The 18,197-nt window shown below is 39.3% G+C and overlaps 2 protein-coding genes across 2 annotated transcripts in view; one reads left to right on the forward strand and one right to left on the reverse strand.

Annotated features, from left to right (window-relative positions):
• Positions 1–1,986: 1,986 nt before the first annotated feature.
• On the forward strand, positions 1,987–12,991 carry desmb (desmin b). Its single transcript, XM_051707691.1, has 9 exons — positions 1,987–2,656; positions 5,765–5,825; positions 5,966–6,061; positions 6,410–6,571; positions 10,343–10,468; positions 10,561–10,781; positions 10,918–10,961; positions 11,159–11,247; positions 12,570–12,991. Exons 1-9 carry the CDS (start codon positions 1,992–1,994, stop codon positions 12,609–12,611), a joined length of 1,506 nt encoding a protein of 501 aa, XP_051563651.1. The 5' UTR covers positions 1,987–1,991; the 3' UTR covers positions 12,612–12,991.
• Positions 12,992–13,400: 409 nt separating this feature from the next.
• Positions 13,401–18,197, reverse strand: part of tmem198b (transmembrane protein 198b) — a 62,677-nt gene continuing 57,880 nt past the window's right edge. Inside the window, exons 4-5 of the mRNA XM_051707703.1 lie at positions 16,681–16,880; positions 13,401–14,824 (exon numbers count right to left, since the gene is read on the reverse strand). Of these exons, the coding sequence (XP_051563663.1) occupies positions 14,672–14,824; positions 16,681–16,880 (353 nt within the window). The 3' untranslated portion in view covers positions 13,401–14,671. The remainder of the gene's footprint in view (positions 14,825–16,680; positions 16,881–18,197) is intronic.

Below are 18,197 nucleotides of genomic sequence, written 5' to 3' on the forward strand. Positions count from 1 at the left end.
ACAAAAAAGCATGTTCAAGGGTATCAAATGCCTTGAAAATGCAAAAAAATAAATAAAATAAAAATTAAACTTGATTGAGGAATTAAGTACTTATAACCAACTAATATCTAGCTCTGAAATAACAATATCATCTTCCGTAATGCTCTTTAAATCACTATCTATATCTTTTAAGAAGGAGAAGAAAAATATCTCAGAATACCTTGATTTATACAGATTATCATAGAAGAAGCAGAGCCAACATGATTTAACAAAAACCTCTAATACACACTTAGGATACCAAATGAGAATTACCATAAATGCTCTAGAAAATTGGCACATAAAAATTCAGATTGCAGATTGTTACAAAATGACATAATTTCTCTTTTTAATCTCACTATAATAATCTATATTTAATCTACTTTATTGTGACAAAGCATACATTTAGGCATTTTATGTGTCAAACTCAGTTCCTGGAGGGCCGCAGCCCTGCAGAGTTTAGTTCCAGCCCTGCTCCAAAATGCCTCCTTGTAATCTTCAAGCACTCCTGAAGACCTTGATTAGCTGCTTCATGTGTGTTTAATTAGTGTTGGAGCGAAACTCTGCTGGACTGTGGCCCTCCAGGAACCGAGTTTGACACCCCTGGAACTGCTCACTGTTTGGCATGTATTGCATAAAAGTCACCTTTTTTATCCATGTTGTTAGAAATGCATATCAATTATATATAATGCATTTGTAAATGAACAGTTAGTCATTAAATATCCCCTTTATAAATGCTTAACAAAGGGAACCTTAATGTATAGTGTTACCAAAAAGAAGTACTGAATATTCACATTATTTTCATAAACTTTGCAACAGCAAATTTATTACTTAAAGAATAAGAGAAAAGACCTCTTTTATCTATTGATGAATATCTATTGATTTTTTGCAGAGTTCATGGGCTTGCACACCTTATATAGAGCTGAGTGAAGAGAAGAGGGTGGGATAAGATATATTATAACTATCTAAGATGAGAGTGGGAGAGTAGAAGAAGAGATGGGGAGTTTATATCATCTGTCACCTGAAGTTTCTCTGAAGGCTTCCAGAGAAGCTTTTGTGATGATGGAATTCCATTGCTCTTACACTGGCTATAAATAGGTTTAAAAGGAAACATCAACAGCCACCAGAGACAAGGCATTTAACAATGTATGTGCCTTATGTAATCACTCAGATTACAAAAGTTTAAATTGTATAATGTTAGTGATAGTGATTTAAACCTCTGCAATAAATTGAAGTTCTCTTGACACTGCATTGTTCCCTGTGTAACTTTTTTTACCTGTATTCATTCACTTACTCACAGTGTTGAAATTATATCTCATAGCTGTGCTCTATCAAACAGTGACATATTTGCAACATGGCAAATGACATCATCAATAATGATGCCATGCATTTACCAATGCAAGACCAGAGGATCAAGTTTCCTTCTGTTTCCAGAGACGGTACACATTCATACATCTCCTCCTCTCCTTCTCATGCCTTTCCTTTTAAAGTCACAAACCTTCCCCTCAATCTGTGCTAATCTGCTGTAGGACTGTAAGGGTAAAGGGGAAAGCTGTTTCAGAGCTGTCATCCATTTGTCTTTCTCTCAATTTCTTTTTCACATTTATTTTTGGTTTTTTATTGTATAGGATAGTGAAGGACAAAAAGGAAAATTAGGGAGAGAGAGGATGGGAACAGGGCTTAAGCTTGATTCGAACCTGCATCCCTGTGAGCATGACTGTTCTTTATGTGTCATGAGCATGTGAGCATGGCCCTGATCTTTCTTTTTCTCTCATTTTCAATTCAATCAGCTCTGTTTTTTTGTGCCAAGAATTGAGACAGCTCGGCAGTGAGTAAAAGAGAGGGAATGGGACACATAATTTTTTTGGTGGTGGGTGTCAAATGTGTGATAGTGAGAGTGGGGCTGAAGTAGAGTTTGGGGTAGTTGGAGAGGGAGGGGGCAGAAGGGAACAAGCTACAAATAGCCACAGATGAGCATGCCCTGTGCTCACTTCTGTCTGTGTCCTCTACAGAGGTTGTGTGCATTTGTTTGGTTTGGTCTGTCTTTCTTGTGTTCCACCATGAGCCACTCTCTCGCCTCATCTTCAGCCTCTTCATACCGCCGAACGTTTGGTGGTCCCGGTTACATGACGTCACCCATGTCCCATGCCATGTTTGGCCGAGCCTCCACCGGGGGGTCTGGCAGTTCTCGGGTCAGCTCCAGAGTCTACGAGGTCACCAAATCTGCCGCTTCCTCGCCAGGATTCTCCAGTTACAGAGCATCCTCCTCCAGTATGCCCAACTTGTGTGCAGGCTTTACCCGCCCATACGGCGGGATGGGGGAGACTTTGGACTTTAGCCTGGCTGACGCACTCAACCAGGAGTTTCTGCATACACGTACCAATGAGAAAGTTGAGCTGCAACACCTGAATGATCGCTTTGCCAACTACATCGAGAAGGTTCGTATGCTGGAGCAGCAGAACCAGACACTGGTGGTCGAGGTGGAGCGGTTAAGGGGGCGGGAGCCCACACGCATCGCTGACCTGTATGAGGATGAGATGAGGGAGCTGAGGAGAGAGATTGAAGTGGTGACCAACCAGAGATCGCGTGCGGAGGTGGATCGGGACAACCTGGCCGATGACCTGCAGAAACTGAAACTCAGGTAAGATCAGGATAATAAAAAATGAGAGATGAATGGAAGGATAAGAGAGGTGGCTAAATGGCCTTTTTTACTTTGTTGTTAAAGCTGACAACCCACTCTTATCATGTGTGGTTTTGAAACACACAGTACTTTACATACCATCCAGAGTCTTTCAGAGCCAACAGGGTAACAAACATGATCTCTCACTGTCACAATTATCTCACAAACACTCGGCTCCTCAGAACAGCAGAGATAACACAATCTGAAAATAACACAAAAATCCAGTTGACCCATAACACCACTGGGACTATGTAAAGATTATTTTTAGTTTGCCATAGTTTAAGAAGCATGTGTATGTTCATGCATGTTTCATGGATTTAGAATGTCAGTGTATTTACGTCTTCAAGTTATTTCCTCAGTTGATGAAAGTTTAAAAGATTCAAGAGTTCAAGAAATATTCTGGGTCCAATACAAATTAACCTAAATTGACGGCATTTGTGGCATAATGTATTATTTATTTTATTTTATTTTTAAATAGACTCAACCCTTGTTTATTAAAAAAAAATAAAAAGCACAAATCATGGTTATAGTGAGGCACTTACAATGAAAGGGAAAGGGCCAGTCCTTAAAATACACACTGTTTTCAAAAGTATAGCCACAAGATGTATAGTATGTGTTAACATGATTATAGTGTAACAACATTGCTTACTAACCTATCTGTGTAGTTATATCCAATATTACAACTTCGTTGTCATTACAACGTAACACCGGTAAACACTGTATAAATCCCTGATTTTATCACACTAAAAACATGTTAACATGTATAATATTTACATCTTGTGGCTATACTTTTGAAGCAGTGTGTATTTTAACATATGTGGACTAGTGAATTACTTTGCTCCCTAATAGAATATTATGTGTAATCATGTAAAACAATGTTTTCAAGTAAAAATGACAGGCTTCTCTATATACACATTAAGAAAAACAGTTTTAAAGGATGAGAATATGAATGTAATTGCCCTGACGTTTATTTGATGTGTGTGTTTACATCTGGAAGACATATTTTTAACCTTGCTTGCTCATCTGCAATAGGTCTGTAATACTTTTGTCAATAAGTATGTCTCGGATGTCAATAAGACGTTCAGCAGATGTCTTTGAGACGTTTATTATTTAGAATGTTTGTAAATCTGATTTTTAAAAGTTGTTTAGCAGATGTTAATTAGATTGTGATGCTTTCCAGATAAAAAGATCTAAAACAGACATCTGGAAGATGTACCTGTGCTCAGTGTTGGGTGTAACGCGTTACAAAGTAACGCACAAAGTAACGCGCTACTGCAATACGATTACACTTCGGGAACTCTAAAAATTAAGTAATCTGATTACAGTTACAGATATGAATAAAATTACGTTACTTGGATTACACATTTATTGTTAAACAATAATATTAATTAAGTAGAATGCATTTTAAAATGTATTTCGTTCCTATGTGTGTTGCTGTGTCAGCTAATGAGCAAGCGCTCTAACAAACCACCATGGCATTGAGGTCGAGGACACTATGGAGGCGATGGCAGATGAGTGAGCTGTGTTACTATGGACGCAGCGGAGTGTAGTTGTTTATTAAAATTGAAAACGAAAGTAAAGCGTTTCAAGATTTCATGCGCTCACAGTCAATCTCAGCATGATCTGTGTCAGCGTGCTCCCAGCCCTGGCTGGAGGAGAGAGGCAGACAAGGCTGGGCCAACAACAAATCCTCCTGAAATCTCCGCGCTCTGCCCCATCCTCACGCGCCTCCCTCGTGTGTCCCTCTGCAGCTGCCGCGGGAGGAAAGGGGATCGGCTTCGGGTGTAAATGGAAACGGCGCACGTTCCCGTCTGACAGAGGGATATATCGCTCACAAGGTGGAAAAATTTGCGTAAGCAAACGGGTCTTTTATGTTCTTTATGTACTGTACACAGTTAAACACAGACACAATGCAATAGCGTTACAGATGTGCAAGTGATAAAGGATACTCAGTTCGTCGGAGCACAAGCAGGGAGGTAGAAATAATCCACTCTCTGTAAAGTTGTGTATACACACACATGCTGCACATGTACACACAAAAACAGACATACTGTACATCCACACATACACATGCATGATGGAACACACAAGCAAACCTGTATATTCACACTGAAAAGAATCAACGAGCGATAAAATACACAATGGATTTAATATCAAAGCTGTTTGCAAATGTTTTCAGAAATGTTTTCAGTTCGTCAGTATTCTAACACAGACACAGGTAAACAAGCATACTGTTCACATACATGCCACACACAGCTAAGAAGTTTGTAGATAGCGTGGACACACACACACACCTGAAGATACTACAGCATATTTGAGATAAGAAAGTTAAGTTGCATATTTAGAAATGCATTGGATCTCTTTAGCCAAGTTGCTGTCTTTGTCATACTGCTACTAAAAAGGCTATTGGTGTCACGTTTGTTTTTCACAGGTTTGATTGGTTTTAGAAAGTATTTTCAAAGTAAAGTAATTAGTAATCTAATTACTTTCCCAACGAAGTAATCATTAAAGTAATCAGATTATTTTTTTTAAAGATAAGTAATCAGTAGCGGATTACTTTTTTGAAAGTAACTTACCCAACACTACATGTACTATCTGGATACTTTGATAAGGTCACTGGAGAGGTTTGATGTGTTCTTTATAGGATGCTGAAAAAAGTTTCAAATTTCCTCTATCTGCATTGACTAATCTAAGGCTAAATTTAAACATGACTCCATCCTGTCTACCACCTAATTTTCTCTATAATGAACAAAAAAATTACAAAATTCTAAATCAGACATGGAGTTGTTATTAAAGGCTTTAAAAGAGGCCTGTCTCTTTTATAGTGGATGCTTTTGTATTCCAAAACACATTGTTTACAATAGCCTAGCTTTGCTTCTTAATCAGGAGTTAGTCAGCCTAAAAGCTTTGGCCGCCCTCCACTGTCCGATGAGAAAAGTGTGTGTTCGTGTGTGAGTGTCTGAGTTTGTTGCACACCCTCTGTCTATAAAAGGAAAGGAAAGAGGTTGGATTTAATAAACATGACTTGCATATCAAGTGTCTTTTCTTTCTCTTTTTCACTTTCTCCAGACTTCAAGAGGAGATCGCACAGAGAGAGGAGGCAGAGAACAGTCTGGCCTCATTCAGAGCTGTGAGTCCCCTACATCTAAACCTATAAGAACATACAAACCAGAGCAAACCCATCCTTTTAGGTCTCTCTTGACTTGTTTGATGTTCTTAGAAGCAATTAAAACAAGGCATAGTTTCAATTGGTATCGCATCCTCTCACAGGATGTAGATGCTGCGACTTTGGCCCGTCTGGATCTGGAAAGACGTATTGAGACCCTACAGGAGGAGATCGCCTTCCTCAAGAAGATCCACGAGGAGGTCAGCCCATCCTCCCACAATAATATTCCTTTATTTCGTCTTTGTATTTTCTCTGTGTTAAGTGGCAACACACACAAACTATACAGAAGCTGACATACCATGATTAGCTTGTTTCTTGCATTTGCTGTGCTAAGAGAGTGAATCTCAGAGCTCAATTATAGAGCTGCATCTGTTCCTGGAGATTACACAGCTACTCTAAAATACAGCATGACAGGCTTTTGTTACAGGGCCAGTTGTGTGTGTGGATGTTTGAGATTAGTCCTGCCGGTAGTCCCATTATCAGCCATGCTTTTTTGTTAAAACAAGCACAAATACATACACAAAAGCTTTTGCTTTCTCTGTGCATAGGAAATCCGTGAGTTACAGACCCAGATGCAAGAGACCCAAGTCCAGATCCAGATGGACATGTCTAAACCAGACCTGACTGCTGCCCTGAGAGACATCCGTGCCCAATATGAGGGTATTGCTGCAAAGAATATTGCAGAGGCCGAGGAGTGGTACAAGTCAAAGGTGAGAGAGAGGGGTGTCCAAGGTCCAAAATTAACACTTGGTAACCTTATAAGGAAGTGCGAAATATTACATGGTTTAATTGAATTTTAAGAGCAATACTCTGACACACGCTGATGTAAGTGACATGCAAAATTCAAACCGAACAGTTCACTAATAAAACATCTATCTTGACTTGCGTGTCTCCAACTTTTACTTTAAATTTACCATTGTAGGTTTATCAAGCGTGTTTTTTTCTCTAGAATCCCATGTAGAGAAATTATACGTTATTGTTACCTAATGCTTCAATATTAACAAAATTGATTTGAAGACATATTGAGAGATACCTAAAGTTTTTTTCTCCAGAAGTCAGTGTGGCAACATGAGGAATATTCCTTGCATTAAGCTACCCTTACCAAAATATGAGGAACAAAGTCAAAATGGGTCTCGATTCTTTTGTTAGAGCTACCTGACTCGAGTGAAGGATGCTTGCTCATCTAGAGGTTTTGTATGTTGGTTTCAAACACTAAGTTCAAAACCTCCTTAATTAGAATAATTTTTGTGTATTTTACCCTCCAAAATAATTTTGCCCTATCGTCATATTTTATTTTAGCTCTTGGGTTAAAATGCAAACATACATAGTAAAACCATACTTATATACATTCAGGCAAGGGTCAACTATATTATGAAGGTAGATTTTTGCCGAAAGGTTTAAATATGTAAACCTTTAAATATGTTGTCACAAGTGTTTTAAAGGTAAGAAATGTAATTGTATAAATTTCTTACCTTTAAAACACATGTGACAACATGCCCTGACCTGACTTTAATGAAAAATACCTTTGTCCTAAATACATATTTAAACCTTTCGGCACATTGGGAATTAGGCATTCCAAATTGGGGAGAAAAAGGGGAAAAAAGAATGTGAAATGTCAGAATAATAGTAGAGAGAATTATTTATTTCTGCTTTTATTTCTTTCATCAAATTTCCTGTGGGTCAGAAGTTTACATACATTTGTTAGTATTTGGTAGCATTGCCTTTAAATTGTTTAACTTGCGTCAAATGTTTTGGGGAGCCTTTCACAAGCTTCTCACAATAAGTTGCTGGAATTTTGGCCCATTCCTCCAGACAGAACTGGTGTAACTGTGTCAGGTTTGTAGGCCTCCTTGCTTGCACACTTTTTTCAGTTCTGCCCATAAATCAGATTGAGGTCAGGGCTTTGTGATAGCCACTCCAATACCTTGACTTTGTTGTCCTTAAGCCATTTTGCCACAACTTTGGAGGTATGCTTGGGGTCATTGTCCGTTTGGAAGACCCATTTGCGATGAGCTTTAACTTCCTGGCTGATGTCTTGAGATATTGCTTCAATATATCCACATAAATTTCCTTCCTCACGATGCCATCTATTTTGTGAAGTGCACTAGTCCCACCTGCAGCAAAGCACCCCCACAACATGATGCTGCCATCCCCTTGCTTCACGGTTGGGATGGTGTTCTTCGGCTTGCAAGCCTCACCCTTTTCCTCCAAACATAACGATGGTAATTATGGCCAAACAGTTCAATTTTTGTTTCATCAGACCAGAGGACATTTCTCCAGAAAGTAAGATCTTTGTCCTCATGTGCACTTGCAAACTGTAGTCTGGCTTTTTTATTTATGGTTTTGGAGCAGTGGCTTCTTCCTTGCTGAGCAGCCTTTCAGGTTATGTCGATATAGGACTCGTTTTACTGTGGATATAGATACTTGTCTACCTGTTTCCTCCAGCGTCTTCACAAGGTCCAATGCTGTTGTTTTGGGATTGATTTACACTTTTCATACCAAACTATGTTCATCTCTAGGAGACAGAATGCATCTCCTTCCTGAGCAGTACGATGGCTGCGTGGTCCAATGGTGTTTATACTTGCATACTGTGGCATGGGGGGGCGTGGTCATGCATCAGTCTGCGGGAGAGAGAGCGGTAAGGCTCGTCACCTGTCTCTAATTATAGTGATGGCGGAGGGAGACCTAAAAAGGCACACCTGAGCGTCGGAGGGAGAGAGAGACCAGAGCCTGTTCCTGAAGCTGTTTGTGTGTTGGTCAGTGAGGATTTCCTTTGGAATCCCCACTTGGGAGATAATTTTGAAGAGTGCCTCGCAACACTACGTGCTGAGATGTTGCGTAGAGGCACTGCTTCCATATATCGCGTTGCGTAGTCCACCAGATCTAATACAAAGTGATGGCCGCATACAATCCGCTCTAATGTCTCGACGAGGTCCATGCCAATTTTCTCGAAGGGGACCTTGATCAGCGGCAGAGGGCGCAATGGCGCTTTTAGGGTGGCCGGTGGTTTCACCAACTGGCATTCACGGCATGCCGCACAGCATTTGCGTACGTCGCCATGAATGCCCGGGCCATTATACGGTTCAAAGTTTTTCCGTGACCTAAGTGACCAGCCATTGGGTTATAGTGAGCCGCCTGAAAGAGTGTTTCCCGGCGGCTCTTTGGTACTAATAGCTGAGTTGTATTCTCTTTGGTCTGAGTGTCCTGCATCACTCGATACAACCGCTCTTTAATAATAGAAAAGTACGGGTATGTGAGTGTCACATTAGGCTGGAGCTGTTGACCATCAATTACTTTCACTTGGTCAAAGGCGTGCTTGAGGGACTCGTCACGTGACTGCTCCAGATGGCCCTGGTACAGCCTCTCCGGTCTTAGCGTTGCACGTCACACACCGCGACAGCATTTTGCAGGACCCATCCATACACATTACACTGCACGTTTGGAGTGCAATTTGAATTTAGAAATGTATTTGATAAGTTTTTCTTTTTTTAAATAAATTAATTAATTTTTCAGTGCATAATCACTAAAGCAAGAATATTCACTGATCCCTCAGCCCGGGGGTTTGCCGATGTAATTGGATATTGCTATATATATATATATATATATATATATATATATCCTGATGGAAGGAACAAAACAAATTTATTCACACACATGATGTATTTTCTCGGACAATGAATTACCCGACCGGTAGAGAATGCACAGATGAAGTAGGTTCTTTGCCAAACTTTACTGTTGTAAAGCCATCTTTCAAAAAGTTGAACAACACACATTTTAACTGCACTTTTTTAGTTAAAATAAATTTAAAATAAAGTTCAAAGTTTGAAATCAAGGTTTCTTGCTTTATTGTCTAGGCTTAACCCTAACCCTGCTTAACGAAAATGACCCCATAGTACCACCTAGCGTCCAACCAGCGGTAATACCTGTGTTCGTCGGTTTGAACGTGAACACCGCACCAAACAAGGAGCAGGCTGACGATAGGACGATCTGACTACGGAGAAGATCGCCCAACCCTAGTTTAAATGAACCTACCCCACTGGTTAACTGAAGGTTGCATTGTGACAGCTTACCCCATATAGTGGTCAATGTGTGTCAATGAACTGTATCTTTTTTCCTGGACAAGAAGAGTAGAAATGTCCAAAGCTTTTTTTGTAGCCAAGACTTTGACTTTTAAAAATGAGAAATAAATATTGTGATAACTAGGCCTGGCCTCCCCTATTTGATGATGCGAGTGTCAAAATGACCCGTGCTGTTTGTCACAAATATGCAAGGACAAAATGGCTAAATAATTTCATTACCATTAGGACAAAAATATTGTAATATAAATAATGCAAAATACAGTTTCTTGGCCGATAAGAAATATTTATGGACAGTACATTTTCTCAATTCATCCATCATTGACCAGTGTGGCAAAAGTTGTGGACCCCCCCTCAAAATGAAGAGAACCTGCTGATCTTTGGCCTCTGTACTTTCATTACCAGGTGTCAGACCTGAACCAATCAGTGAGCAAGAATAACGAGGCCCTGAAGCAAGCCAAGCTGGAGACCATGGAGTACAGACACCAGATCCAGTCCTACACCTGTGAGATCGACTCCCTCAAGGGCACTGTGCGTTTATCCATTGTATCTCTCTGGTTTGCATACATCTGTTCTTTTTCCTTCTGTTTGTTTTCATCTTTTTTCCCTCTCTCCCTCTGAAGAACGAGTCTCTCTTGAGGCAGATGAGAGATATGGAGGATCGTAACGGCCGAGAGGCTGGTGCTTTCCAGGATACTATCGCCAGACTGGAGGCTGAGATCGCTAACATGAAGGATGAGATGGCTCGTCACCTGAGAGAATATCAGGACCTTCTCAATGTTAAGATGGCCCTGGATGTGGAGATCGCCACCTACAGGAAGCTACTAGAAGGAGAGGAGAGCAGGTACAAGTTTTGACAGATCTGCTTTTATTATGTTTTACATTTACAGCCATTTCAAGACTATGTGATTAAACCTTTCCTGTGTTTTTTCGGATGGATTATTGTTACTTCATGTTTTACTTCCTCTCTCATCTTAAAGGATCGTGATGCCCATGCAAGCCTACTCCGCTATAAGCTTTAGAGGTAAAACCTGAATAACTTGAAGTGGTGTAGATGTGTATATAAGGAGTGGCCACAGGGAGGCGTTTGGCAAAGTTTAGCAGTGATCTGATTATTTTTAGCTGAAAATTTGTTCAATTTCGTAAGACTTTTCTATGAATTACATAAACAGTGAATTTACTGTATGTTAAGGATTGTGTATGTCTTATTCTTTCCAACAGAGACGAGTCCAGAGCACCACCAGAGAGCCTCTGAAATGCACTCAAAGAAAACCGTCCTGATCAAGACCATTGAGACATGTGATGGAGAGGTGTGACTGACACACACACATGTTGGTGCGGCTATCCTTATGAGGACTCTCCATAGACAATGATTTTTATTTATGCTGTACAAATTATATATTCTATCCCCTGAACCTAACCCCACCCCCTAAACCTTACCATCACAAAAAACTTTCTGTATTTCTAAATTTTCAAAAAAAAACCATTGTTTTGTATGTTTTTTAAGCGATTTGAATTATGAGGACACCCCCCCCCCCCCAACACACACACATGTTCCTCATTTATTCCCCCTCATATAAATTATCAACCTCCTCTTTAGGATGATTTATGAACATCATCATAATGTTTAAAGGAATAATTCACCCAAAAATGAAAATTCCATCAATTTACTCACACTTACCCGTCCATCTATTATGGAAGCTGGATCCCAACACAGAAAAAAATAAAAGAGGTATCTCACAATTGTGACTTTATAACTCTCAATTGCAAGATAGTCAGAATTACCTTTTATTTATTTTTTTATTCCGTTGCGAGATCAATGCACCATTATCTATAATAATCTCAGTCCATCTTTTCAAAAGAATATCAGTTGATAGTGCCTCACTTTAAAGCCTAAAAAGGACCCAAAAGTAGAAAATTATTTGAGAAAGTGGAGTGGCCCAAGTTTTTTTTGCCCATCGGAAAACTAGCCAATCAGAAAAGTTATCTGAATTTGCATGATAGGGTTTACTGTCATGTCTTTGGTGCTCAGGGTTTTGGTGAGAGGGTGTGTTCTAATTCAGTGGCTAAATCTGGTGAAAGTTACCAAAATGGTAAAATCCTTAACTGCACCTTTATATATAAACCAGTTTTTAGCTGTTCAGGTTGTAGTCCAAAAACCCAGAAAAGAATTCACTATGGGTTCCCTCTGAATTTCCTATAAAAGGGTTTTTCAATTTATGAGTAAAATAAGGTCTGTGGTAAACATTACTTGACGATACTTGGACATTTTGTTCAACAACACAAATGACGCACTTACATACCTCAAACTTAAATTTTGAAACCATATTGAATTGCATACTTTTTTTTTTTTAAAAGTACACAAGGTGGCTTCAAAATTCAGGTTTGTGGTATGAAAGTGTGTAATTTATGTTCTAGAACAAAACATCCACGTATCATCAAGTAATGATGAGTTTTACTCATAAGTTGAAAAAAACCCCATTATAAAAACCCATAGGAAAATTCTGAGGGAACCCATGGCGAATTAGTCTTCCGGATTCACCAACAAATTGACATAAAAGCTGAACAGCTCTATTGCATGAGTGACGTTTCAGTCTCAACCGTTTTTAAATCACATTACTGCCCCCTACAGGTGGTGAGCGAATCTACACAGCACCAGCAGGACATCATGTAAACCTCAGACAAGGAGCAGCAAACTAAAGAATCAAACCAGGACAAAAAAAACAGCTTTAAGACAGTTCATCATATTCTGTACTTTTCCATTTTCACATATCTTAATGGTAATACGAGCACATCTGCATGAGTGAGAGGAGAAAGGTGCCACTTTCTTTTCAAATCTGTATTTTTAGTTAGCGCATTTGTTTACTTCATTGTGGTATCATGTAAGGTAGTTTATCCTTTCTTAAAATTTTAGATAAGCAAAAGAAGATGGATGGAAGAAAAAATGAGGTTTGGAAGGGAAGAAAGACCAGAGTCAAAAAACAAAATAGGCTAAAATGAAATGATTAACTGTGTCAAGCATAAGAAAGAATAAACTCAAGACACCTAAACTGACGCATTCTATTAATGTCTGTTTTCCTTGTGTGTCTGCTCACCTGAACATGAATATGAAAATGCAAAGACAAAAATAGAAAGATGACTCATAGATCACAAGAGACGCAGTGAATTAACAGAGTTTACCATAATAACCGGGCCCATACAAACACATGCTGTTGTACAGTGTCAAAAAAAAAAAACTGTTAATGTCAGATTGTCAGAGGTTTCATTGCTTGAGGACTTTTGTCTTTAAGACCACACTTTTAACAGATGGGAAACTGAAAAGAAAACATGACTCTGCATTTAAAACAAACAAACTAATAAATACAACCAACCATTCACCTGCCAGCGTTCAGAATCCCTTGAAAAACAATCGATTAGAAACAAAGCAATGTCAAATAAATATAAGAGGCCATGTTGGAATGGATATACTAAATGTGCCTTTTATGAACATAACATAGATGTTTCTGCTTTGCAGAAATGTACAACTAGAAGAGTGGAATAAAGAAGAAGAAAAAAAGTGAGACAGCATGGCAGACTCTGTTCTTTTCTTTTGTTTGTTTGAAGACAGACGTGAGAACGCACTGTGGAAAAGAAACTGGAGACCGTTATGTCATGCAGTTTTCCCCCAAAGGATTACGGGGGTCTTTGTAAAAGGAAGTTAGCTCCTTTGAGAAACTGCCTCATCCATCGTGTCCTCCACAAATGTTCACTTGCATGGCACTGCAAACTAGTATAATACACAGCAGTAACTGAACAAATGTGGTGAAGTCCCCGTAGGTAAGATTGTCACAAAAGTGGATAAATCTCTGGTTTTACACCATCATTTGGTGTCATTTTATTTCTTATGTTTACCCTCCAAAACATTTGTGTTCTCCCTGAGTATCATCTTCGCTCCTTTTCTCCAGCTCCGTTTCATAACCAGACGTTCAGATCCGCATCCCAGAGTGGACCAGGTGGCTCTGATCAGCAGTAATATGGCTCTTTACCCTACAGCCTTTCTGAAACAAGGCTAAGGAGTTTTATTCTTCTGAGAGAATTTTTTACTGGTGTCTCGAAGCAAGGCACCGCTGCTCACTGGTATTTGGTACAGTCCTGGGCTGGAATGTGGGATCTCAAAAGTACATACACTGAGTGGTATTAGCCACAGATTTTACAATGGGAGGGGGTACGGCTGACTTTAAAATGACAGTCAACCATATACAAGATTCAGACAAGATTCAGCACCAACTGATGAATTCGATACGCAATATTGCGAAACATTGATGAAAAGTTAACACTATTTCACCACACAGACATTAGAAAATAATTTTAAATATTGGAGCCCAGATTAATTTTTCACAACTGACCTCATAATATTTTCAATATGAGGTGAACACAATGCCACAGCTCAGGCACATGTTCAGATTTGATTGTGTTTGTGTTATTGTGTGTGAGAAAGAAGTGGAGAGAAAGCAGCTCTTTAATACAACCATAGTCCTGGAGTGATGCACCCAGTGTTATAGTTGCATCCATTCTCTGTGAAGTGCTTTACATTTTTATTCAGTTCTGTTTTGTTTTTGTGAGGAGCTGCTCAAAGTCAGAGACCCAAACCTCTATATGCGTAGGACTGAGTCAGTCAGGGTCAGGTCAGCACCAGAGTAGTAAGATGTGTGTGTGTGTTTGTGTATCTGTTTGTGTGCAAGTATGCACGTGTGGTCAGACCCGAACATGCGGTCCGGCCCCAGATGTGAGGGGCACAGTAGACCCACAGTCATAGTCCATATCCACACTTGTGTGACCCATCATTAGCCCACCCACTGGATAAGCACGCCCATCCACATGCCTTTCCCGAAAACTCTGGATGTAGCTCTGGAAGAGAGAGATATAGAGATAAATACACTTCAGAGACAAACAGACCAGGCTAGCATGAATTAATTTGTCTTTGTTGATAAAAACTAGAGCTGTCAAAATTAACGCATTAATGCATGCAATAAATTAAAGTTTAACACATACATTTTTCTTAATTGTGATTAACGCATTTACCTTTAATAAAGCATAACTAAAAAGCATAAACATTGGTTGGAAGGTGGAACCTTTGCAATTTGTCACTACACTGACGGACACACCACAAACACACGCACAACTGTGATTCAGTGTCAGTGAGCAACTGGTGGGTAAAGGAGCTCTTAATGCTATTTGTTGTACAAAACAAGCCCAGATGGGACTTGTGACAAAAAGCAGGTATTTTTCAGCCTAAGTAAGGTGCCATTTAATTACCACAGAAGAACGTCAAGTCTTAACTATCACAATAATGCAGAAAGAGACATTTTTGTCTAAAAGCGCTTTTAATGTGGAGTTCAAAACAGCGCTTGATGCTGGTTTTGACAATCTGAGGCGAATCATGAACACGGTTTCACAATTGCTGTAGCAAAGCAGATAACCACAATCTGATTTATATTGTGGAGGATGAGAGTTTAAGAGATTTAATGCCCATTGCAATGAATACTCAACCTTTGGGGAGTTCTTTTAATTAGTCAACCTCCTACTTAGACTTTGGGAAGCATTTAATGTTACTTAAATTAGTGCCATTTTAGTGAATTTCTATCTTTAAAATGTGGAAGGCTTTGTTTGGAAAATGTTAATAAAGCATTGTATTGTTGCATATTATTTTGTTTTCTTTCCTAAAAAAAAAAAAAAAAAAAAAAAAAAGCACTTTGACAGGAAAAGAAGTATAAATAGAGTCAAATTTCAGCACTTTCAAAATCTACAATTAATTGTGATTAACTAGGAAATATTAAAACAAATTTTAACAAGATTAACAAATGCTGTAAAAATATTGTTCATTGTTATTCATGTTAACAAATTATTTAACTAACGTTAATAAATGAAACAATGTAAAGTGTTACCAAAAAATCGTAATGTCCCTAAAAATAGGTTTTATATTCTATATGCAGAATATAATTTCTGATTTGTTTCTTTTGATTTTGGAGTAAAATCGGACCAAGACATTTTCTTGGGAGGTTTCATGAGAACCACACAATTAGCTTCATTAAAGGCGCTTTAAGCGATTTAAGCTGTTCAGATACCCACAGATACCAAATTAGCTTTATTGAGACCGACATTGTGCAGAAACGGTTGTTAAAAACAACAGAAGCAAAATAGCGCCCTCAGCTGACAACTGTAATTAGCAACATGGCATAAAAATGGTATATAAGCCTCAATAATTCGCTGCGACAACAATACTATGAGAAGGTGCAAAATTATTGACAGGTCAAAGACCGCTGCCCGTGGACACATTTTTGTTTGCTGTTTACAGAGTCTAGAGGTGTCACAGAGATATCTCAGGACACTTATTTCATTAATATCTTTCAGGGAGTAGGAAAATTTTTTGCATACATTTCCATAAAAAAAACTGCTTACAGCACCTTTAAGAACAATCGAATTCCATGCTGACCCACCAACACTGAAACTAACATAAAATGCTTCAAAGGTTACTCGGTTTTAGTGTATTTTGTAGTTACTACTATTTTCACACTCTGTTTTTTTCTGAATCCGAGTTTAGTTGAGCCATACCCGTCTTTCACCGAACAGATCATAATCTAAGCATCATAACTTTAATGTGTAGTTACTGTGTTTTGCATTTGCACAGCAGAGTGGTCCTCTCAAGCAAGTGTGTACAAGTTTGTGCGAGTATGCGTGTGTGGGATGGTTTTTAATGGACTCACAGGAGAAAGCACATCTCCATCAAAGCGGCGTATAGGGTTGGGTTTCCTGCGGTAGGCGGGTTCTGGATGCAGGGGTTTGGCAGAGTGCGTGTGTGAGTGCTGTGGCTGCTTTCGCTTTTTCTTCCTGCTGCACTCTCTCCTCTCCTCCTTCTGATGAATGCGCATGAGCTGCACTCGTCGCTGCTGACGACTTATCATCACTGAAAGGAAGAGAGAGTATGTACTGTAGCAACCATACTGTATGTTCCTTAAAATTTGTATCCCCTTTTCTCCCCAATTTGGAATTCCCACTACTTAGCAGGTCCTCGTGGTTACCTCAATCCGGGTGGCAGAGGACAAGTCTCAGTTGCCTCAGCTTCTGAGACAGTCAATCCGCACATCTTATCACGTGGCTTGTTGTGCATGACACCACGGAGACTCCGCATGTGGAGGCACATGCTACTCTCCGCGATCCACATACAACTTACCATGCGCCCCATTGAGAGGGAGAACCACTAATCGTGACCACGAGGAGGTTACTCCATGTGACTCTACCCTCCCAAGCAACCGGGCCAATTTGGTTTCTTAGGAGACCTGGCTGGAGTCATTCAGCACACCCTGGATTCGAACTCTCGACTCCAGGGGTGGTAGTCAGCGTCAATTCTCGCTGAGCTACCCAGGCCCCCTGAACATCACATTCTTAAAGGAAAAGTTTCATCAATTACTCACACTCATGTCATTTCAAACCTGTCCCTGTCTTCCATGGAACATTAAAAGTTTAGCAGAATGTCCTGTGTGATCTTTTCCATACAATAAAAGTGAATGGGGATGGATGCTGTCAAGCACCAAAAATGTTTGGGGGTGAACTATTCCTTTAAAGATACACTCAGTCATGTTTTCCTCATTAAAAACGTTTTACTCCTAAAATAATGAATAGTCATTTTAAAACATCTGTATAAAATCCTAACCTCTCACATGAGATTAATTCTCCAGTCATGTCAGTAACCTTACAAAAGTGTTTTTTTTAATTTTTATATATATATATATATATATATATATATATATATATATATATATATATATATATATATATATATGGAGAGGGTCTCTTCATGGGGGCCATGTTAGGATCACATGACCAGCCGAATACTACTTGCTTAATCTCAGCAACCGTCCTGTTATTGGACACTTTCATTCTTGTATTAAATTGATCATGGCTGTCTGTGAATAGTGAATTTGTCTAATGACATCTAAAAACTGAAAACTATTGATTCTGAATGATGCTGCATCAACATCGTTAGGTGTCAGTGTAAGTTCAAGATGACACAAAACAAAAAAGTTTTCACTTTTAAGCAGTTCAGCACTGTGTAAACTACTTAACGAACACACATACTTTACAAAAGACTGACTTGAAAAGACATACAGAACCTGAGTCACACAGTGGCCCAATGCTCTGTATGACTATTTCTATGACCATTAGTCACAATGGCCTGAAAGCATGCTGACAGACAGGAACCATCTGCCATGCTGCACACACA

Source organism: Myxocyprinus asiaticus, chromosome 9, assembly GCF_019703515.2.
Source record: "Myxocyprinus asiaticus isolate MX2 ecotype Aquarium Trade chromosome 9, UBuf_Myxa_2, whole genome shotgun sequence".
NCBI classification, from domain to species: Eukaryota; Metazoa; Chordata; class Actinopteri; order Cypriniformes; family Catostomidae; genus Myxocyprinus; species Myxocyprinus asiaticus.